This window comes from Rhineura floridana, chromosome 4 (assembly GCF_030035675.1).
Source record: "Rhineura floridana isolate rRhiFlo1 chromosome 4, rRhiFlo1.hap2, whole genome shotgun sequence".
Taxonomy (NCBI): Eukaryota; Metazoa; Chordata; class Lepidosauria; order Squamata; family Rhineuridae; genus Rhineura; species Rhineura floridana.
In genome coordinates, this window is record NC_084483.1 from 116,947,555 (window position 1) to 116,972,356 (window position 24,802).

The following is a 24,802-nucleotide window of genomic DNA, read 5'->3' on the forward strand; positions in this document are numbered from 1 at the left end:
TTTAGATGCTTAGTTTAATTTGCACCTCAATGTACTATACAAGGGAACATGTGATGTGGGCTATTTTTGAATACTAGTATCGTTCTACGCTCCTTGTAGACTGCATGAGCCTGCAGTTCATAAAAATATGAGAAGAGCCTTGCTGTATCAGACAAAAGCTCATCTAGTTCAGCATTCTGTTCTCAGAGTGGTCAGCCAAATGCCTACAGAAAGCCCATTAGCAGGACCTGAGTGCAAGAGCACTCTCTCCACTTATGCCCCCCCCAGCAAGTGGTATTCAGTGGTATAATGCCTCCAGTATTGGAGACAGTACATAGTCATCAAAGCTAGTAGCTATTCATAGCCTTGTTTTTAATTAATTTGTCTAACCCCCTTTTAAAGCAATCCAAGCTGGTGGCAATTATTACATCACTTGGTAGCAAATTCCATAGTTTAACTATGCGCAATGTGAAGAAGTACTTTCTTTTGTCTGTCCTCAGTCTTCCAACATTCAACTTTATTGGATGACCTCAAGTTCTAGTATTTTGAGGGAGAAATACATTTATTTACTTTCTCCATGCCATGTATAATTTTATGCACCTCTATCATATTCCCCCTTACTTGACTTTTTTTCTAAACTAAAAAGACCCAGATATTGTAACTTTCCTCACAATGGAGTTGCTCTAAACCCTTCATCAGCCCCGATTGTTTTGGTTGGTGTTTTCAGAAACTTTTCCAGAGCTCTACGTTATCATTTTTTTAGGTGCAGTGACCAGAAATATGAACCAGATGCACAGTATTCCAAGTCTGGTCACACCATAGATTTGTATAATGGCATTATGATGTTGGCAGTTTTATTTTTAGAACAATTCTTAATGATCCCTACCATGAAGTTCACCTTTTTCACAGCTGTCGCTCGTCAATATATAGTGTGTGGAATCAGCGGGGACTGTGCATGGGCATAATGTGGCTTTCCAGAGTTTGAGACACCAAGTGAAAGTGCCTCATATGCATATGCCTCTGTAATCATGGGTACAAACACAAGACACTTAAAAGCAACACTGCACAACCTCCTCTGATTTCAGTAGAGCTTACTAAGGGTTTCCATGTTGAATGTATGTAACTGGAAGATTCATACGAGATTCATGTAACCAAGATTGATTTCAGATGCTGCTGCAATTGGCAAATCTAGTTGCAATGGGCCTACAAGCTGTAGTCTATAAAGCTAATACCATCATTGCCAAATATTTCTTAAACAAGTATTAACGGGCCCATTTTCATTGTTGTGATATTGAACAGGTGAGACATATGTAATATTGTCTGCTTGTGATTCACTGTTGGGGACATTTCTTTTCTGCTAATTATATTTCTTCTAGTTAAGTATTATTTGCTTATTTGTTTGCTGAATAGTGGACAGGTAATGCACTGCTCATTGTTTCTTGATGTCTTTCCTATGCCACATATTCTTTTCAAGCTCAGCCTCTGATTTGAGTTTGTCTTTTTTCCCCTTAGATGATATCCCAGCTTGAAACCCAAATAGCTAAACTGACTGAAACACTGGAGACTCAGACTGTGTTACACCAGGAAGCTTTGCAAAGGGCCAGAAAAGCAGAAAACAAATTTGAAACACTTCACAATCAATTGATGCGTCTGGAAGCGGAGCTGGTGTCTGGGGACGTGATACGAGATGCTTTGAAGCTTGAGAAACAAAAAGTAATAGCTTCTATGTGTAGGAAGGGCACAAGGCAAGGTAGAAAGACACCTGAGTTTATTGACATGGTCCCAAATACCCCAGAATTCATGTTCTGATATGTTGGTGCAATTGTATTATTCCAAGCTTGCTCTGTTGCCCAAGTAGCTCTTTCAAAAAGCTTGCTCATTCCCAGTGGTCAGGATGGCTTGTGTAGCTGACCAGTGCCACTCAAGGTTCTTGGACTGTAACATACCACACTGCCAGAGTTGGGGGCCTTGGGAATCCCAATGGACAACTTTTACATTTGCCCAGAGAAAAAGAATGCAGGGTTGAGTGTTGGAGTACAGAGTGTTGGAGGCAGCTGAGAAAAGTTGCTGAGATGTTTTTGCCTGGCAGTCTCATGTAGTGCTGTGTGTTGGGATTAGTGCTACGTGCTGCATGACCACTTCCATACCCTGAAGACATGTCATAGCCTTGTTATATGCAAACTACACACATTACAAAACCAGAAACCTTTAGGAGTCTGCCCTATAAAGCAGGGATGGGGAACCTGTGACCCCCTAGACGTTGTTGGATTGCAACTTTCATTGTCCCTCACCATTGGCCATGCTGGTTAGGGTTGATGAGAACTGTAGTCCAACAACATCTGGAGAGCCACAGGTTCCCTATATCTGCTGTAAAGGAAGCTCACTCTATAAAGCTATCCTGGAACTTTCCAGCACTTGGGGCAAGGGGAGAATGAATCATATTTGAAATGAGATAGAAAAATGACTGAAAAGCCAGCTGCAGTTAAATGGATGGATATATGAGAGGCCAGGATGAAAGCTTGCTCCTCACTCAGCTAATTTTAGGAGCAGAGCTTGAAAGAAAACCAATGTGTTTCCTAGGATCCTTGAGAGGATGCAATTGCTCAACTCAGTTTGGTTTCTACCTTCTTTTAGCTGTTCTTTTGCCATCACTGAAGGCGTGTTTGCTTGGCAGCCGCCTATGGTCCCAATTTACGATTATCAGGACTGTGCCAACGGTCCTCACAAATGCCCCTGGATAGCATTCACCTTTTTAAATCCTGCTCTCTGCCATTTGTTTCCCCTGATTAGGACCTCTTTTTCCTTCCTAGAGCAGAGGTGGCCAACGTGGTGCTCTCCGATGTTGACAGACATCCCATCAGCCCCAGAAAGCATAACCAATCATCAGAGATTATGACTTATATACTTAACAACATCAGGAGGGCACCATGTTGGCTATTCCTGCATCTCCAAGTCACAAACAATGTATTTCCTACATATAGAGGATATATATATCCTGAGAGAGGGAGTAAGGACATAATGAGGCAGCCTCTGCTACATCAGCCAAGCACAGGGCAATCCCAGAAGCATTTTCACTGTTTACACTATTGTTCATTCCTGACAGACTGGGAACAAGAGAGGAGAGGAGGCAACGATCAATTTCACAGTTACAAAAGGGATGCCTGCTCATCCTTGTGGGAGCTGGTTGGCAATATATATGTACCATACCTTTTTGAGTTTCAGTCACATGTGTCTCCCAGTTTTAATCCAGAAAATCCAGGTTTTGAAAGATTTCTTTATCCACTACACCACTCTGATACAACAGAAAGTTATATGGGAAAGGCCAGGATCTCTTCCTTCACTCAAGGATACCACAATACTAACAGCACACAGTCTTCCACTAGTCCCTCACTCTGCACTGGCCATCCATCAGTCCCTGTAAGTCCACATGGATGGAGGGAACTAGAGGAATCTGCCAACACACCCTACTTCAGGAACAGAATGGACCATCCTACAGTTCATCTCTTACCTGAAATAAGTATTATAAGAGCATGTTCTTAAGAGGACAGAAGGTTTCATTCATTTACCAATATTCCAGTTGTTTGCTGTGAGAGAAAATGGAAGAGATCCAGAGTAGTCTGTTAACAGCAAATAAACAAGAAAGTGTTGTGGCACCTTAAAGATAGCATTTATTTGAAGGGGGGGTTACTTCTGGTGTATACCAATGATCTGTGTTCTTTTGAACAGAGCTTGTTTGGTTGGTTTCTGCTTTGCACACATTAAAATGTGCTATATAAATGGTTCATATGACAGCATAAATGGGAACAATTGGAAAACAGCTAATTTTTGTACTTGATAATCCTAATAGCTTCCTCTTAAAAGTAGCTGTCATTTTGCAGAAGTGATATTTTCTGTATATATTGCCTCCTAGCTGATTTGCTTTGAAGGTCATGGTATGTGGGCTCCTTCCAACTGACCTTGGCCCCAGTTTCAAAACCACCTACTGTGCAAAACACATTGTTAGGACATGTTGCTTTTTAAATGGCTTTCTTAAAGTTGAGAGAGAACTGTCTGCAGGAGGTCAGTTTCTCAGATGAATGGGGGATGACAGCTCTGTCAAAAATCCAACATTTTCTCCACTTGCCAGATGATTCTGTGACTGCAGCTCTGAGAGACAATGGGACACGGTCCATTGAACTGGATATTAGTTGCAGTGATATGACACTGGTGGCTGAGTGCTTGGGAGAAGGCATGTTGATTAAATCAATATAGAATTCACAGGAAATTTTGCTAGTTCATCCAGTACACTTCCTGAACAAACAGCTATGTTTATCTGACTGCTAACCAGTTTTACAGGCCAATTCTAACAAATCCAACCAAACATAAGTAAGAGCTCACTATTGAGCCTACTTTGTGGCATGAAGATGGTGAAGAAGCAGTTTTTCTCCACCACCATTGCACCTTCACAGTGTCATCCAGTGGAGCTTTTCTGATACTTTTGCAGTCTGGCCCAGTGGGAGATATGGAGAAACCATAGCTCAGTGGCATAGTATCTGGTTTGCAGGCAGAAAGCCCCTGGTTCAATTTTTTTATTAACATATGATTTTGGTGTTTTAATTTGTTTTTACCATGTCTGTGACGACAACGACAACTACTACTACTACTACTACAATAATAATAATAAACATTTAACAAAGAAATTGCCTTAGTCACATTGTGGGATGACCTTTTGCCAGGAGAAAGATGGGAGTATAAGCCTGTTAATCTTCCTTGAGATCTCTGTGGCTTTTCACATATGCTGAATGGTTCACTCGAAGTTCACTAGGCGAATGCCTGGAGAGTAGATTACAGCAGGTGGTGCTGAGGGATCTTGGCATTTATGTTCTGGAATCCTTTAGGATCCTTTTCTATTTCCCATGCTATTTAACGTCTACCTCAAACTGGTGAGTGAGGTCATTCAGTGTGAGATTTGAAATAAGTTGTCATCAACATGTGGATGGTGCCCAATTCTGTTTCTCCTTTTCATCAAATTCTGATGAAGCAATAGATTTCTATTTATTTATTAATTAAATTTATATCCCACCCTTCCTTCCAGAAAGAGCCCAGGGCAACAAACAAAAACACTAAAAATACTCTAAAACACATTCAAACAAAACACCTTTAAAAACATCTTTAAAAAAAAAAGTGGAATCCCAACATGGACAGGCTGGGATAGACTGGGTCTCTACTTAAAAGGCTTGCTGAAAGAGGAAGGTCTTCAGTAGGTGCCAAAAAAAAAAATAACAAGAGATGGTGCCTGTCTAATATTTCAGAGGAGGGAATTCCAAAGTGTAGGTACCACAATACTAAAGGTCCTCTTCCTATGTTCTGCGGAACAGACCTCCTGATAAGATGGAATCTGCAGGAGGCCCTCACCTGCAGAGTGCAGCAATCAACTGGGTATATAAGGGGTAAGATAATCTTTCAGGTATTCTGGTCCCAAGCTATACAGGGCTTTGTACACCAAACCAGCATCTTGAACTTGGCCTGGTAGCTATATCAGTGTATAATGCCATAATGGATTTGATGAGGATAAACTGTCTTGGCTTCATTGAACTTCAGGGTGGTTCTTCTGCTTGGGGTAAAAGTGTTCAGTCTGTTCTGGAGGGGGTGCTCATTGATCCATTTTTGTCACTAGAAGCACAAATGGTCTCTGTGACTCTCAGAGCACCTTTTATCACCTTAGAATTTAACAGGTAGGGTAGCTGATTACCTAGACAAAAGATGACTTTGCTTCAATCATCTATGTCCTGGTACAGTCCCATTTTGAACTACTGCAACATATTGTGCATGGGGCTGCCTATTCAGTTAGTACAGAATGTGGCTGAAAGATGGCTAACTGGGACTGGGTGATATCAACATATTGCACTAGTAAAGTGGTTCCCAACCTGGGGGCCATGACCCCCAGGGCCCCGTAAAGTAATCCAGAGAGGGCTGCAAACAGTAGATAAATGAATTATTTATTAATTTTTGTAAAAAAAAGCCTTCACTCCCTGGACGCTGTCTGCTCCCCACTGCCACAGCACATGACACCTCCCCCTTGCTCCAAATGAGAGGGGAGGACTTTGCTGAAGTGCCCGAGTGTCTTTCAGGCATGCCAAGGGCAGGCATCTGCCTATACCACACGAAGGAGGCTGAGGGAGGAGCTACCAGGAAGAAGAGGGGATTACTATCCTGACTTCCATCTCCTCACACTGCCACTGCTGACGGCGCCCTTACTCACAATGTGAGGAGAGGGCTTTGTGTGAAGCAAAAACAAGCAAGGCTGCAAGGAAAGTCTGCTTTCCCCCTTCCTTCCTGGCAGCCATCCTGCCTGCCTTTACTCCTGCTTCGCTGCCACCTCCTTTTAAAAATTATTCTTATTTGGAGGCTGCCCAGATCTCATCTTTGGCCCAAACAGAGCCAAGGAGCAGTGAGGAAGCTCAGGACTTGCTCACCCTCCATCTCTGAGGCTTAGTGTGTGTGCCAGTATCCCCCCTTTCTTCCTCTTACATTCTGCCCCCCCAATCTCTCTCTCCAAGATGCTGCAGCAGTTGAGGGTTCCCATGTGCCGAAATGCATGCATGCCTGCAGATGCTTGCAGGAGGGGCAGATGTGTTTGTGTGTGCGTACGTGCTCTGATCTGTCTTCTGCTCCACTCTCATTCCTCAAGTGCCACACTAACCAAGTCATCAGTTCTGATGATCATCCCAAGGCCTAAAAGCACTAACCCCCTCCTCAATATATCCACCCTTTAGTCTTTACAATCTAGCATCTCCAGATTGCTGCCACATTGCTGCGTCTTTATTATTATTATTATTATTATTATTAAAAAGCTCAGCAGGTTGACTGAGGCTGGGTCCATATACCGCAGCTGAAATTTATTTATTTATTTATTCATTCATTTATTATTGCATTTATATCCCACCTTTGCTCAAGGTGGTGCACATGGTCCCCCCGTTCCATCTTATCTTTACACCAACTCTGTGAGATAGGTCATGCTGAGAGACCTATCTGACCCAAGGTCACCCGGTGGGCTTCATGGCTGGGTGGGGATTTGAACCTGGAACTTAGCCCAACGCTGTAACCCACTGGTGTTGGGAGACAGGACTGTACATCTTCAGATTGTCGTGGGGAGGGGGATCCCAATTTTATTGGACCTTTGCATTAAGAAAAGAAAGCAACACCTCCCTGTCTTCAGAGAGCTTTTTATGGAAAGGGATATTTGGAGATGTGATTTTGCCATGCACCATTTTTTTCAGTTAACAGAGACTAAAATTACAGTTACCATGGGGGAGGGGACAACATTTTTTGAGCTTACAAAGGGGATCCTGTATTCATAAAGGTTGGGAACCACTGCATTAGTGCTTTGTCATCTTTGCTGGCTTCAACTCATCTTCTACGCCCAGTTCAAACAATTGGTTTTGACTTTTAAGGAGTTTTATGGCTTGGAACAGGATACCTGAAGAATCACCTCTTACCTACTCAAGCCTTGTGATCCTCAGAGGCCCTTTTCAGGTGCCCCTGACAGGTGAGGTGGCTACTGGTGAGCCTTTTCAGGTGTGGCTTCCTGTTATAAAATGCATCCCCAGAGAGGCTCCCTTGGCATCTACTTTGTTGTCATTGAGAGCATCAGGTCTCATCTCACCTCTGAAATGCCTGTGATCTAAGAACATAAGAACAGCCTTACTGGACGAGTCTCCACACCAGTTTGTTTCCAAGATGGTTACCCAAGTGCATGAAGGTATGGCCAGGCTTTCCCTTGTTGCTTATGCCAGGGAAGGTAAATTCTTCAAATATATACTGCTTCTGAACAGAGAGGTTACATTTAATTATCACAGGTATTAGCTGGCATTAGAACTACAGTATCTTGCTTGAATTTTTTAATTTGTTTTTTTAAAGCCACTTAACTAATGGATGCTGCATTTTGTAGTACTAAATGCATGAGTTAAGTTTGTGTTGTGTGAGAAATGGTTGCGTTCACTGCTAATCAGTTTCTTCGGGTGACTGAATGTTTTGAAGAGGAATCATTTCTGGGCAGCACTGTATCAACTCCATCTGATACGGAGGCTGCACCCCTACCTTCCCAATCATCTGCTCCCATCGGTGGTACATGCCCAGGTCTCCTCTCGCCTGGACTACTGTAATACGCTCTACGTGGAGCTACCCTTGAAAACGGTCTGGAAGCTGCAACTGGTACAGAATGAGGCGGAGCGCCAGATTAAAGGCAGCTGCCGGTGAGATCACATAACTCCAATGCTAAATGAGTTGCACTGGTTACCAGTTGCTTGCTGGGCCCAATTCAAGGTGTTGGTTTTGACCTTTAAATCCCTATACGGTCTCGGCCCAGTCTATCTGAAGGAGTGCCTCCAGCATCATCAGCTATGCCGCCCAACAAGATCAGCCTCAAAAGACCTTCTCTCAATCCTATCAGTCAAAACAGCCAGACTGGTGAGGACTAGAAAGAGGGCTTTTTCAATTGTGGCCCCCACCCTGTGGAACTCCCTCCCAAATGATCTCCGCCATGCCCCCTCTATAATGAGTTTCCGCCAGGCCGTGAAGACCTGGCTCTTCAGGCAGGCTTTTGGGGTTGGCTAGATTTTATCGTCATTGTTTTCAGATTTTTAATGTCTATTATATTTGTATGCCTATTTGTACGTCGCCCAGAGTGGCTGGTTAGCCAGTCAGATGGGCGACTAAGAAATTCAATAAATAAATAAAATAAATAAATTTCTAAGCACACAGTACAGTATCTCAAACACATTCATAATTTAATGAACTCTGTGTTGGTGTGTGCACACCTTTAAAAAAATAAAATAAAACACCTAAAGAAATAAACCAGCCTCTTCAGCCTTGAATCGTGTTAGTTTAAAATATATTTTCTCATTATTCATTAAAATAAAGAAATGCCACAGGTGATACAATAAATCTAGATAATCCCTTCTAGATCATTTTGATATGCTAGAAGATCTATGATAAGATAGACTTAATGCTATAAAGCATTTCACTATCATATCCCCCTGGCAAATTTACACAAGAAAAATAAATTATGTTTAGAAATAAATCCATTATCAAAGCACTTACTAGGATAGAATGCAGTTTTTCTTTTTGAACATACTGGATGACCTTTTGTTGCCTCTTTCCATTTCTTTCCACATTTCTTCTCACTCTCTGAAGTATCTTAAGTTTCTGGATCAACTTTTGGAAAAGATGAATCTGGACAGGATGGCAACAGATATTGGATTTGATATGAGATTGGATGCAGTACTGGCTCGTGTGGAGCAATTGATCAAACTGGAAGGAGACACTTTAACTGAAAATAAGATCATGACTCGCAATCTGCAAAGGAAGGTAGGAAAAGAAGAGCAAGTTTTGGGAATGCTATGTGTCCAAAAACAGTAAGATACAATCTCTGATTACTTACACTATCACTCTAGTAATTAGAATGTCAGACTGGGATCAGACTTGGATTCAAATATCATTTGGACATGAAGCTCCCTCGGTGATCTTTAGCCAGTCACTAGATCTCAGTCTAACCTACCTCAGTGAGGGTGGCAACCATGTATGCTGCCTTGAGCTCTTTGACAAGACCCTCCCCTTCACCTTCAACAGACATTTGAACAGAAGGAGAGAAATTTGGGGGAGGAAGCTCAAGTGCTCTGAAGTTCGGGGGCGGAGCATTATTACTAGGGGGATCTATGGGGGGGCATGGCTGCCTCTATGGGCAACCCATTGGATCAGCCATCTTTTTTCCATTGTCCAGGTAGCAACTCTACATAATCATTCCCGGGGGCTTTAGTGGCCCCACTGCCCAACCACACACCACCCATACTGCTCGGTGCCTTGCTGCCAAGCTGCAGCTAAGTTTTAAAAGCAACACACACACCCGCCCTGGAAGAACAGAAAGATGCCAGCCCTCATACCACCTCCCCAATAGTTAGCAAGTAACATGCTCCACCCAATCATCCAAATTGCTATCCCTGAACCAATGTTCATCTCCTCTTGATCTTCAGGTGGCATTCCCCCCCCAAGACCCCACTAATGCCTGTGAAAACATTAACATATGAACATTTTGTGTAACCCCAAAGTAAACAAATCTTTGCCATTACATTTAAGGAGGATGAAGTCTGATTATATGGTTTTTTAACTTCTTTTTAACTCTTCAATGTAGTTGAAAACTCAAAAAGAGCAACTTGACAGCAAGGAGCTACACATGAAACTTTTGCGTCAGAAGATAGCACAGCTAGAAGAAGAGAAGCAAGTGCGCACAGCCCTGGCTGTGGAAAGAGATGAGGCCAACCTTATGGTTAGAAAGTTAGAAAAAAAGGTGGACAGGTTACAGAATGAACTTGCCTTGGCAAGAGAAACAAATACAGACCTGAAAGCTAAACTGGCGGACACCAATGAATTGAAGGTGGGTAATAAAATTAATCACACTTTTAAGCTGAGTTCAAAAGATGTACAAATGCCAGTGGATGGTTTGAATTTACATATGTGTATTGAAAACTATCCAGCTCATTCCAAGTATTTAGCAAATAAAGCAATTCAGCAGTGTTTAAAAATTTGTGCTTTTCAGAATCTGCTGGATTTCTATTTAATGTCTTACTAATAGCATAATCCTATGCAAGTCCACTCAGAAGGAAGCCTCATTGACAGATGTATCCTTGGCTCAGTGGTAAAGCACACACTTCATATGTAAAAGGCCACAGATTTAATCCCAGGCTTCTCTCTATCTGCTACAGATTACAAATAAATAAATAATTTAAGTACTTCTAGTATTCTTCAGCTATTTCCATTGTGATGGCAGAATGATTGAATCTTTCCCCATTTTTTAAACAACTCCAAAACATGCATTTTAAGCTTTGCCAGGAGTAGGAGTGTTTGTGGGGGACTTACTTATATTTATATCCCACCTTTCCTCCAAGGAGCTCAATGTGGCATGCATGGCTCTCCCCATCTCCACATTATCCTCACAACAACCCTGAGAAGTAGGAGTGTTCTCCAACTTATTCACTCCTGTGAAGCTCCTTTCTAAAAAATGATATGCTGATACTGAGCCTCTGATATGTGTTAACATGTAACCTGTAGTTAAACCCTCAGACATTGCTTGCATTGGTATAGCTCAACCATCATGCAATATGTGCTGCAGACAGAACCACATCAGTCTGTACTGCGGGACAGCCCAAGCATTTGTGTATAAGGCAGGCAATCCAAGTGGCACTACTGCCCTGCCCCAAAGATTGTAAAAACATTTTAAAAATAAGGCCAAGAGCCTTTTAGTCTTGTCCAAGGTCTGCTGCTTCTCCTTCCCTAGTGCTAGGGTGGGCCTTGTCAATTCCCCCCCCAAGCACACTTTTGAACAGGCTTTTAATATTTTAGTATTGCCAGGTTTTGTATTATATATATTTTTATTTCTGCTTAGGTTAGTTTATTTTTAACAGTATTTTTTTCAATTGCTGTATGAGTTTGTTTATTTATGTGGCTATTTGATGCATAGTTTTGGTTTTATATTTTGTGAAGCCGTTCTGGGGGCCGTTGTTGTTCTTGTTAGACTTGTTAGTTGCTTGTTACTGGACGGTCTCCAAGTGACTTACAACATTGTTAAAAACACAAATAAATATATTATGGCATAAAATAGGAACACAAAAAACAAACAAAAAACCCCATAAGAACATGTAGAAAAGTAGGCATGCATACTAAATTACATCCTTCCTGTATTTATTTAAATGTTTCTATATAGCCTTCCACATAAGTTCTCAAGATGGTGTACAACAGTGTCTAAATAAATGCTTTATTCTGTCATTCTCTTTTATTCTGCATAAAGCTAAGTGGGTTGGTAATAAAGACATAACCCTCATGTGATGGAATTTGGAGTACTAGACATTTAGCAATTTCCTCCTTGCTCATTTAACTATTTATCACTTACCGCTTGTCTTTGATGTGTTAAATGACTTTGGCTCTGAAGATTATTTTCTTTGGAAGAAAATGTTTTGACATCAGAACTGCAGCTCTCATTCAGTTCGAGTGGATACAACATATAACTCCTGAGCACCTGTTTTCTATTTTGGTTGTCACAGATGTAATAGGTTTTTAAATATTGTCTTTCTCTTTGGCAATATGAGGGCTGCCTTCCCAGATAAAAACAACAAGGTATCTATGGCATGTTAAAGGCTAACAGATTAACAGTACAATTCTAGACATGTCTATTCAGAAGTAAGCCCCATTGAGGACTTGCTCCCAAGTAAGTGTGTATAGCAGCCATATTGCAGCATAAGCTTTCATGGATCAACTTCATTTTATGTGTTAAGTGCTATCCTCAATAACATAGTAGACAGTGAGGTCAAAAGATTATTAAACTGGGGCAGTACAGGGCCAAACTACATAAGACAGCCATGATCACATCTCCTGAAATTTATGTTTCTATTTTATTTTGATTGGAAGAGTGATGTTAGGATGAATGGGATTCAACCTTTCATCCACACAGTTTCCTGATCTAAATCCTGCCCCCCACCCCAGTCAAAGCTACATTTTTTTTCCATGGGGGGAAACAGATAGTGCCATCTTCAGCAAGGCAAGCTGGTGGAGGGGTAATTTAGATCAAGAAAACAGCATGAGGGTGGGCAAAAGGTTAAGCATACCATCCTCTCCTCCAATCAAAATTAGCTGCTTTTACATGAAAATGTGCATCTCGAGAGATCTCAGCACAGATCTCTCACATCTTACGTAGTTTGACCTTATATCTCAATCCTTTTTTTGACCTACTGTTTACATCCGTACTGAGACAACTCGGAAATTTGTTCACAGATCAGAACATTGGAGCAGGACAGAGCCATAGAGGATCTAAGCAAGTCTCAAGAGAAACTGGAAAAGCTGAAAGTGAAGGTTGAGAAGCAGCTGACCTCTGTGAAATCAGAATTCCATGTTGTAGAGCGTGAAGCAAGGGAAGATAAAGAGAAGGGCAAAAACATGCTGGAATCTGTTAACAGAGAACTGGCAACACTTAAATCTACTCTAGTGACAGTAATGAAAAGAGAGAGACAGGTATGTAACAATATAGCTGATAAGTGGCACTTGGCATTTAGCAATTTTGTGTGGATACTTAGAATGTTGCATTCCTTTTATTGGTGTGGATTTAGAATTACTGTGTAGCTTGCAAAAAGTAAAACTTCTCCATAAGTTAAATAAGCCTTTTTGTTGCAGTGCATAACAGCAGGCACATTCTTCATACCGTTTTAAGGTGGCCAATGCCAAAGAGAATTTTGTCAGTTCACTTTTGCTTTATTAGTTCTTTTTGCCCTATCTATCAGTGTGGAAAGCACTCCGAGCTGCTTAGATCACAGATTCATGAGGAAAAAAGAATATTGGATAATATGTTTTAAAGGCTTCCCTACATAAAATACATAACTGATATCCAAACTTCATGGACCCAATATATTGGTAATTATTCCGGTGGCCCTGGCTACATATGTAAGACCGCTACTTTTTAAGAGTCTATGCAGAATGATTTTTTCAATAGACCTCTCAGGGGACTAGTTGGCAATAATAATTGCAAACATATTGGCTGCATTAGTTATAAATGAAACAAAATATGTATCAACTTCCTCTTTAATCAGTCTGTACTTCAGCTGCCGTTCTTCTCCAAACCTTTTGCTTCCCCAGCTAATGCACTTCTCCACAATCTAGATCTAAAATAGATTCCTTCATTCCACCTCAAACAATCATTGAGCAGATAATTTCTTCCTGACCTCTCTTCCCTCCAAAATATGGGTGGCTAATCTAAGGTCCTCCAGATGTTGTTGGACTACAACTCCCACCATTCCTGACCAGGGTTTATTCTAATATGCAGCTAGACACATTTTGTGTAGTGTCAAAAAAATGTGCAGTGAGAAATAGGTTTTTGTGCAAGTGAAAATGGAAATTGACTGCCTTCAAGTCAATTCCGACTTATGGCGACCCTATGAACAGGGTTTTCATGGTAAGCAGTATTCAGAGTGGGTTTACCATTGTTTCCCTCTGAGGGTGAGAGGCAGTGACTGTCCCAAGGTCACCCAGTGAGCTTCATGGTTGTGTGGGGATTCGAACGTCCAGCACCTTAACCACTACACCACATTGGCTCTCTATTGTGCAAGTGAGCATATGGGATTTAATAAGGAGCTTGGCAGTTTCTTAAACAGAAATAGATGAGAAAAGTTCAAAAGAAATAGAAAATGAAGATAAATACTGGTTCCCTTCCAATCTTCATAACCTTATATTAACAGTATATTATGAGACTAATTACTTTACTAGTTTGGGAGTTTGCAGTGTGCTGGCTGCTTGTGCAGTCAGGAAAAAAAGCCTGGGTTTACAAGGCTTTACAATAAACCCTGTTCCTGACCATTGGCCATGCTGGGTGAGGCTGATCGGAGTTGGACTCTGACAACATCTGGAGGGCCACAGATTAGCTACCTCTACTTTAAGGGGACTAATTCCAAAGAAGCATAGGCCTCTTCCCAAGCCTCACAAGATATTGGGCGTATCTCCATTACACCTTCATAGCCGAAGTGGCTCCTGCGTCTTATATGAAAGTGATGAAACTGTCCACTTGGTACAGCGCTCATGGAACAGAAGGGTCTGCCCTTCTGCATGAATAGAAGTCCTTGATTTATAGAAAGCACTTCATTTGATAATAGCTCATATCTTGGGCATATTTTCTCATTATTTTAAAAATAATCTGTTACATCAAATGTCACCTGTCCTAATAACACCAGATTAAGAAGCACACAACAATTATACGTAATCATTTAGAATGTGACCTTTTAGAACACAATGAACCACAAACAAAGGTCTGAATATATTTTGACACTGATTCAAGTCATGCAATGAAGTGTATAATATTTAATGTGTGACTGTAATATAAATTACACAGAACTTCAGATTTTTCCTCCTCTGTTTTGACTAAAAGTTACTGAACTTTAAAGATTACATATTTTCCACAAGGCAATCACTTCCAGCCCCCCCCCCGAAACTGAGAGGTAAAGGAAACCTAAACTAAGTATTTATCTATCCATCTTTCTGTCTGACTACCTATATGCCTTACATTTCATGGTGGTGGTAAACCTGAATCTGGGTTTATATCACTTTAGACTGCATGTGAGGACTCTTATGACTGACTGCTCTTCCATAAAAATCCTCTCCACATAGAAAACTTGATATCAAGGAGAAGGGCTCTAACCCAGCCTTATTGCTGGCATGCTAGATTTCTATACTCAAGGAATCTTTTTGTGTAGATGAGCATTTACAAATTTCTATAGGAGGGGTCTCACCCACACTGCATGACTTCAAGGAGAGGATAAGCAGCTACCTGTTGGGTATACTCTAGCTCTAGATTTCCTGCATCAAGTAGGGGCTTGGACTAGATGGTCTATATAACCTCCCCCTCAACACTATGATTCTACATGAGTCCCCACCTGTAGTCTAAAGTGGTATAGGGATTTACCAATGCCCATAACTTTAACACGTCTGTGAGAAATAAGTCTATATTTCCTCATTATAATTAAAAATGCTTGTGTCTCCCATCTTTCCTTTTCAATCAGAAAAGCAGAACCTGTGAACCTCCAGATGTTGTTGGACTCCCAGCTCCTATCAGCCCCAGTGACCTTAAGATATATGCTCTGGTGGGACTATTCAATATCCACAGGGCCATTACTTTTCACTGCTTTTCAGTGAGCTTGTCCTGGCCTCAGACAGTTTGTTGTTGTTGTTATGTGCTTTCAAGTCAATTACGACTTATGGCGACCCTATGAATCAGTGACTTCCAAGAGCATCTGTCATGAACTGCCCTGTTCAGATCTTGTAAGTTCAGGTCTGTGGCTTCCTTTATGGAATCAATCCATCTCTTGTTTGGCCTTCTTCTTTTTCTACTCCCTTCTGTTTTTCCAAGCATTATTGTCTTTTCTAGTGAAACAGGCCTTCTCATTATGTGTCCAAAGTATGATAATTTCAGTTTCATCATTTTAGCTTCTAGTGACAGTTCTGGTTTAATTTCTTCTAACACCCAATTATTTGTCTCTTTTGCAGTCCATGGTATGCGCAAAGCTCTCCTCCAACACCACATTTCAAATGAGTTGATTTTTCTGTTATCTGCTTTTTTCCACTGTCCAACTTTCACATCCATACATAGAAATCGGGAATACCATGGTCTGAATGATCCTGACTTTGGTGTTTAGTGAAACATCTTTGCAATTGAGGACCTTTTCTAGTTCTCTCATAGCTGCCCTCCCCAGTCCTAGTCTTCTTCTGATTTCTTGACTATGTCTCCATTTTGGATAATGACTGTGCCAAGGAATTGATAATCCTTGACAAGTTCAATGTCCTCATTGTCAACTTTAAAGTTACGTAAATCTTTTGTTGTCGTTACTTTAGTCTTTTTGACGTTGAGCTGTAGTCCTGCTTTTGTGCTTTCCTCTTTAGCTTTCATCAGCATTCTTTTCAAATCATTACTGGTTTCTGCTAATAGTATGGTATCATCTGCATATCTTAAATTATTGATATTTCTCCCTCCAATTTTCACACCTCCTTCATCTTGGTCCAATTCCGCTTTCCGTATGGTAAGTTCTGCGTACAGATTAAACAAATAGGGTGATAAAATACACCCCTGTCTCACACCCTTTCCAATTGGGAACCAATCGGTTTCTCCATATTCTGTCCTTACAGTAGCCTCTTGTCCAGAGTATAGTAGAGTATAGACAGTATAGACCAGCCTTTCCCAACCAGTGTGCCTCCAGATGTTGTTGGACTACAACTCCCATCTTCCTGACCATTGGCAATGCTAGCTGAGGCTGATGGGAGTTGTGGTCCAACAACATCTGGAGGCACACTGGTTGGGAAAGGCTGGTATAGACAGTAGAGTACAGACAGTAGTGATACATAATGCAGTGGTCCAGGAACAGATCTTAAGCAAGGCCCTTCAGGTTTCAGAGTCAAAATATTCTGACTTCTTTCTGCCAAGCCTAACAACTGGTGTCTTGTTTTTAAAGAAGGTGTAAAGCTTTTTAAGTGACTTTATTTTCTAGGTGCAGTTTTAGAATATAATTGTGATAATTTTGCTGTTTCCTATTTTATACATTTTAAATTATTTTAAAGTGCCTTTTTATGATAAGAAACATATTTACATTTATATGACAGCCTATTAATTCTCTGCAAAGCAAAAACAGCCATCATACAACAGTAAAGATACAAAATATAATTACTAAAACAAACAAAAAATAAAAATAGTACATCTTCACCTGGCACCAAAATAACAAGCTAGCAGGGATGGAACTGCCGGCTGGGCCAGGGAAGTGATTAACGCCTCATTGCGAGAGGGAGTGGTCCCTAACTGCCTGAAAGAGGCGGTAGTGAGACCGCTTCTGAAGAAATCTTCCCTGGACCCAGAAATTGTTAATAACTATAGGCCGGTAGCAAATGTTCCATTTCTGGGCAAGGTCCTAGAACGAGTGGTTGCGGACCAGCTCCAGACACTCTTGGATGAAACTGATTATCTGGATCCATTTCAATCGGGTTTCAGGCCTGGTTTTGGCACGGAGACAGCCTTGGTCGACCTGTATGATGACCTTTGTCGGGAGAGAGACAGGGGGAGTGTAACTCTGTTGATTCTCCTTGATCTCTCAGCGGCTTTTGATACCATCGACCATGGTATCCTCCTGGGGAGGCTCACTGAGTTGGGAGTTGGAGGTACTGCGTGGCAGTGGTTTTCCTCCTACTTGACGGGTTGTCTCCAGAAGGTAGTGCTTGGGGTGCCCACTCAGAGGGAAGCCCGGAGGATGGTAACAAGAAAAAGGGCCTTCTCAGTAGTGGCCCCCGAATTGTGGAACAATCTCCCTGATGAGGTACGCCTGGCGCCAACATTGTTGTCTTTTCGGCGCCAGGTTAAGACCTACCTCTTCTCCCAGGCATTCTAGCATTTTAGCATTTCAGTATTGTAGCATTTAGCATTTTAGTATTTTTAGTATTTTAGTATTTTAGTTTAGTATAGGGTTTTTTTTGGAAATTTAATGAGTCATGTTTTAAATTGATTAATGTGTGGTTTTAAATTGTATGTTGATATTTTGATGTTGTGAACTGCCCAGAGAGCTTCGGCTATGGGGCGGTATAAAAAATTAATAAATAAATAAAAATAAATAAATAAAACATCATAGGCACCAAGTGAGCTTCCCTGATTCCATGGGCAGAGTGCCACACACTCAATAGGTTCTCTGCCTGGCTACCATCCACCTTAACTGAGATAGGAGGGGAATTAGAGAAGAGCTTCAGATGTTTAGGGCATGGGCAGATTGCTTTTGGAGAAGCCATGATACTTAATATATTGTCTTCCCCCCTCCCCTTTGCTCTCACAGCTGGCAGACTTCAGAGAAGTAGTATCTCGAATGCTGGGTCTCAATATTGCCACCATTGCTCTTCCTGACTATGAAATAATTACTCGCCTAGAGGGGTTGATCCATTCCCATCAGCATCATTTTGTTCCCTGTGTCTGCTTCAAAGATATGTCAGTGAGACAAGATGGACCATTGCAGCTTCTCCACTGAATACAACCTCTTTGCAACAGTAATGAAGACTGGGTAGAATTACTTTTCTGGTTGTCCTCTTCTCTTTGCCAATGTAAATGTTACAGAATTTGACACAGAACACTGGAGTTGCAATATATAGTGCCTACAGTGAGAGTATTGTGGTTTTTTTCAATGAAAAGTGTCAGTAATACTTTTCATAAGGTGAACTTTAATACCCATGCAGGATCTTAATTAGCATCATTCTGTTATAGCTGAAAAGCTTATGTGCTGGGCACCAAACACAGAAAGAACATTATTACTGTTACTATCCATTAGCAGGACTTGGCTCATGGAAGTTGCCCAAATCTGAGTTTTAGAAGTTCCTCCCTCCCCATTCACCCCAGCTCATCCCATTCAAGAGGGTCATCTGATTCTCACTAGAAGCATTTTAGGGGGCTTGGAAGTCACCTTCCACCAACCCTGTTCTGTGAGTGCTTCTTAGGATCCAAGTTTATATGTCAATGCAAAACAAAAATAAGATTATTCCACAAGTTATTAATGTTAATTGAGCTGGACACATTAATCAGTTCAGCACATTTAAAGGCATCTCAACCTGCATCTTGCCAGGTGTCTTGGAGACTTCTATATAGCAGTTCAAATCTGTTCTCCACTGCAGCATGTTTGAGGTTTTTTCTACTTGAGCAGACACATTACAATTTCTTTAGTTAAAATTCTAAGAAAATCCTAAAAACTGTGCCAAATACTTTTTAAAAAGTGGGCTCTTCAGCAGGATTCTTGATTCATCACTTATCACGTTTATATATCTTATGACAATTTACCTCTTTTTAAAATTAAGAGCAAGTGGGATTAACAGGGCATAATAGCTGCAGCTGCAGAATTCCTTTGTCAAAAAACGAACAAAAATGATTGGGTTCCAGCAGCTTCATCTCACATAAGCATTGATATTTGCATGGAATGCTGCAAGAGAACACTCTTGTTGGATCTTTATAGGACACAGATGGGCACTCTGTGGCCCCAATTTTAATTTATGCAACCCACACAGCCTTCAGATGCTGTCCAATTCTGCCATCCCATTAGAGGTTCTTCCTTCCTGTTTGTTTCTTTCTCTTTCTTGCCTCTCCAGACAGTGTGTGTGTAGCATAGTAAAATCAGAAAGGTGTGACTTTCACTTGCTTTCCAGATCAGCAGCTATATTGTACAAAAAATGAATAAATCTATATTTGAGAGTAACCCCATCAAACCCAGTGGGGCCTACAGGTGGGCCCCGCTTATACGGCAGGTTCCGTTCCGGACTGCCACCGTAAAGCGGAAATCGCCATAAAGCGGAACCCATTGACGATAATGGGGTGCGTCGCACGATAATGACGTCAAAATTGTGTGCGACAGAAAGAAAACGCCGTAAAAGTGGAACAAGCGCCTTAATGCGGGGACTCTCCCTAATTGAAAGCCGCCGCATTAGCGAATCACTGTAAAGCAAAGTGCCATAAAGCGGCAGGCATGCATAAAATGGGAAATTCTAATTTGAGGTAGTTATGGTGAGAATTGGGAATGTAGCCCTCAGCAGAAAAAAAAATGTCTCCCCCCTCTTTTAGAACTTTGACAATTCTTTTTGTGTCAATTCACCAGCTCTTGAATAATGTGTATAGTTGACAAAAGAAGAAGAAGAATATTCACAACAGCAAATAGACTATTTAGAACAGATTTGGGGGAAGTGGCTGCTGCAGGGAGAGAGGGATTGTCAAAAATGGTCTCTTCCATGTTCTGCTGACAGATTTCTTCTGTTAGCAAACCGTTGGATACCAGGCATTAAGTATATTTTGAACACCTTTTTAAAACTTTCAGAACTCAAACTCCAGCTTTGAAAAGGAAAAAAGCAGGAGGGAAAACCACCTGGCTGTAACTTGTCAGTGGAAGTGAAAGTGCTCTCTATTGAAATTGCCTTGGAGAACATTTGTAGAAAAGTAATGTATACATCTTTTAAATAAAAACACTTTCAGATGTGTAGCAAACAGTCTTAACAATGTTTGTTCAGAATTAATTTTGTTGATTTCAGTGGGAGTTGCTAATGTGTACAGGACTGAAGCCTTACACTGCAATCCTGTGTAGTATACACTTACTTGAGTCCACCGAGTGACCCATTTCCAAGTAAATGTGTATAGGACTGCACTGTATGTCTAAAATGCTTGAAAATACAAACTTTTGGAGGCAGAATGGCAGGGGGAAATCCAGTCATTTTGTAACAACTAAAAGAAAAAATATTTCCTGTATGTTAATCCATAAAGAGGAGTATGTAGGAAAGATTTTTTATTGATACATTGTAATGCAAAAACAGCATATATGTGACTACATTAATAAAGAAGACTATATGTGACTATATTAATAAAGAAGTACTGATATTCACAATATTTACTTTTCTTATGGAAGCTTAATAGCATCTGTGCTCATTTAGCCAAAGCAAATAAAAATAAGCCTAACATTAACAAAGTTCAGAGGGATTAATGAACTATGCCATTGGCCTCTACCAAAAACAAAACCATATGATCATCTGAATTTTGGATGAGAAATTTTAAACTTTTTACAGGGCAAATAAAAGTTCTTTAATTTTTCCTTTTAATTTTTGTTTTTATAATATCCACACATCTATTTTAATCTGTATTTACTAAGAGCTTCCACAAAAATAGAAACTGTATATAAAGCCTTATGCAGTTCAGTACCTCAGTACCTCAAGGACCACCTCTTTTCACATGAACCAACCTGGACACTATGTTCATCATCTGAGGCCCTTCTTTGTGTGCCCTCTCTGAGGGAGGTGCAGAGGGTGGTGACACAAGAACGGGCCTTTTCAGTGGTAGTTCCCTGTTTGTGGAATGCTCTCCCCATGGGATTACGCCTGGCATCATCACTGTCTGTTTTTAGGCACCAGGCAAAAACATTCTCATTTACTCAGGCTTATGTTTTTTAATTGGGAGGATAGTTAGATATGTTAGTGCCCTTTGTTGTGCCCATCCTTTAACTGGCGTGGGTAGGACTTGTTCCTCTTAAATATATTGTTGGATGAGTATTTTCATTTTTGTTTATTGCTGTTTTTATCTAATTTTAATGTCGTTATTTTAACTGTGTAAGTTGCTTTGAGGCCCCTGAGCGCAAAAGTGCAACTAATAAATGTAATAAATGAAAATAGAAGGTAAAGTGTCATAACAGTAACCCTTAGACAATAAGATAATTATGATTTGTGTGTCTGAAGCAGAGCATGCAGAATCAATCTATTGGTCTTTGTAAGAATTACTAGTGACAAAAATCCATGCTACAACTGTGACATATATGATATTATTTAATCATAAATGTATAATAATTACTTTTCAATTACTGAGGGTGCTTCCAAATGGGAGGTTAATAAAGTAAATGGGTCATTCAAATATCACAGATGGGGGTTGGAGAGAACATCAGGTTTTCTGGGCAGAAATTGTAAGGATTACAGAAGGGTGAAGTATGACCCCCAAATGGTCTTGCTGTTAATTTTCAAGGGATAAATAAGGATTTCTGTCATAAAGATCTCATCATACTTGTTGACAGCAGCAGATGTGACTGTGGCTAGGAACTGGAAATAACTTAACACACACAATTGAGGAATGGTTGAAGAATATGACAGATTGCCCTAATGGAAGAGCTGAAAGCTCAGTTGAGAGTTCAAAGGGGGGGGGGACGGGACCCAGAGGATATATTTCATGAGACTTGGTTTTGCCTTATTTCATATGCTAATAGACAAGGACTTGGAATAACTCTGCCACAGATCACAGAGAGAGGATTTATAGGTTAAAACACATTATGATTCTTTGCGAACTCTAGCTATAAGCACCTGATTTGGGGTGGGGGGAGGAAAGGGCTTCTTGGGTTTGTTATATGTGCTTAAGTGATTACAAAAAACATATATCTATATCACTATATAGGGAAATATCACAAATGGGTTTTAGCAACGGTGTTTTTTTTAACTTCCTGGATTTTCCTTGAAAATAATAAATTTGGGTTAAATGAGGAAAAAATATGGGCTGGCATTTAGATGACAATGTCATGGGAACAATATAAAAAACTTGCATGCCTGAGGAGCACTGATCACCACAATAAACACACATCCAGAAGCACCCTGAATCTCTTTTAATTTGGTTAAGCTTTGGAATATAATCACTCACTGCTGGTGATCACTATTTTTAATTATAGAAATGCCATTCCTATAGATTAACAGCAGAAACCTCATTTTACTGTTTGCATTTAAACAACAGTTCTGATTACTGTGTTAAAATAAATCTTACAAGGTTTATTGCGGCCTTTGCTTGTCTTTTATTTAACCTCATTTCAATTGGCTTACACCTGTAAGAGAGGACACCATGTTATGATATGCTACAAATATCCAGCTAGTAGAAATTATGGAATAGATGTACACACATATTTGATTTGTGGGCATATAAAATATGTCTATCTTGAATCTACTTTGTGCTCAGAAAGCTTTGTCAATTTTATATTTTTACAAATATAAGTAGTTCCATAAAATCACATCTAATTTGTGTACATTTAAATGATGTCCAGAGTCCCAAGAAAGCCACTCTATTGGAACATGCAGTTTGGAAACGTTAATATTTAGACCAATTTTGGGGGAGAGGAGGAAAGGAAGCTGCCTGGCATCAGCCTGAAATTAATTATATACAGTAATAGCACAATCCTAATCATGCCTACCAGTAAATCCTATCAAATCCGATGGGGCTTACTCCCAGGTAAATGGGGTTACGACTGTAGCCTAAATGCACTCAGTCATCTGCCTGTTCACTCAGAAGTTCACTCCATTGTATTAAGTGGTGCTTACATCCAGGTAAGTATGCATACAATAGCAGCCTTAATCTCCAAAATTAATAAAGGTTTAATGAGATCAGAAAATCATAGATTTAGAAGTGAGCATTGGTCCTTCACTCAACACCCCCTTAGCAGCTGAGCATATGATTCGCTTGAAAAAAAAGTCCCACATCCAATCCATTGTGTCTCTTTTGGAAGCAGAGCTGAAAAGACCAGTTGGAATAGATGATTCTGGTGTGCATGTGCATTAAAAACCAATAAAAAGTGAAACCAATTTGTTTTAGTTATAAATGGTTTTGTTGTCTCCATTCATTTTAGTTATAAATGAGAATCAAAGTAAATACTTCCAGATGAAATTCCTCTTGCCCTGCATTCTTTTTTTTAGTGGTTTGTTTCATTCATTTCAAATGAAGTATGGCTGGAACAGCCTTACAGTGCGGGAGGGAGCAGGTAGGCTGTGCCTGTGCACATTTAAATTGGAAATAGGCTTCCCATTTTATAGGCAATCTAACTGTGGCAGATCTGATACCTTGAAGGAGTAGTAGAGTGCCTGAACATTTTATGTTGTTAGGATGAAAACCACTGAAGTTGCAGGCAGCAGAAGACTGGCTGGATCTCCAACATACAATTCATACAAAAACATTTATCTGATTGGAAATTAAGATAGAAATCTTAGCTAAAAAATGGAGCCTGGCTAGGGAACATTTAATCTAGCCAATTAGCTTCTGGCAAAAAGGGTTCAAGTGCCCTCAGGCCAGGCCAGTCCCATCACCAGGCCATTGTAGGAAGAAAGGAGCCTAGTGTTGTGGAGATGTTAGATGCGAGCACTCAGGAGTAAAGATGGATTCCCCCAAAGAGCTGCAATTCTAAACACACTTACTAAGGGACTAAGCCCCATAGAACTCAACAGGAGGACTTACTTCTCAGTAGATATGGTTTGGATTGTTTTTGGTAAAGCTTGACTAGGGATCCTCTGCAAAGATATCCATATCCAAGTAGGGTTAGTAATCCCCTGCCTGGAATCCCCTGTCCTACCTTTTAACATCCAAATTTCTTTACAGATTTGACCCTTCACTTCAGAAAGAGGTCTGAAAAATGAGTAAGAAGATTCTCTACCCTTTTCTGTCTTGCCTGTGGGCTGCTATAAACTCACTTTATCAGCCAACCCAATTCCAGTGAATATAATTGACAGAGAGAAAGCACACATGATTTGGTCTACCTTCATAGGCAGCAGCTTGGGAACAACAACAATTGCAGCCACGCTGCCCAGTATGTGAATTCTCTTTTACCACTATTGGACAAGAAACAAACAACAAGGGGCATCATCAGTGGGTTTAAGAAGGTTGAGTGGAGCACATGGAACCACTGTTGTTGCTTCTATGGATGAAAGGGAGTGAGGATAAAGGTAAATGAAATGCAAATAGAAAAAGAAGAACAAA

General features: G+C 40.5%; 1 protein-coding gene across 2 annotated transcripts in view; it reads left to right on the forward strand.

The window, feature by feature from the left end:
• The window catches only part of CCDC170 (coiled-coil domain containing 170), an 80,573-nt gene extending 62,034 nt beyond the window's left edge, over nt 1-18,539 (forward strand). For both annotated transcript variants that reach the window (XM_061624134.1, XM_061624132.1), the window contains exons 7-11: nt 1,492-1,692; nt 9,154-9,327; nt 10,148-10,390; nt 12,781-13,017; nt 18,351-18,539. In XM_061624134.1, the coding sequence (XP_061480118.1) occupies nt 1,492-1,692; nt 9,154-9,327; nt 10,148-10,390; nt 12,781-13,017; nt 18,351-18,539 (1,044 nt within the window). The remainder of the gene's footprint in view (nt 1-1,491; nt 1,693-9,153; nt 9,328-10,147; nt 10,391-12,780; nt 13,018-18,350) is intronic.
• The last annotated feature ends 6,263 nt before the right edge of the window (nt 18,540-24,802 follow it).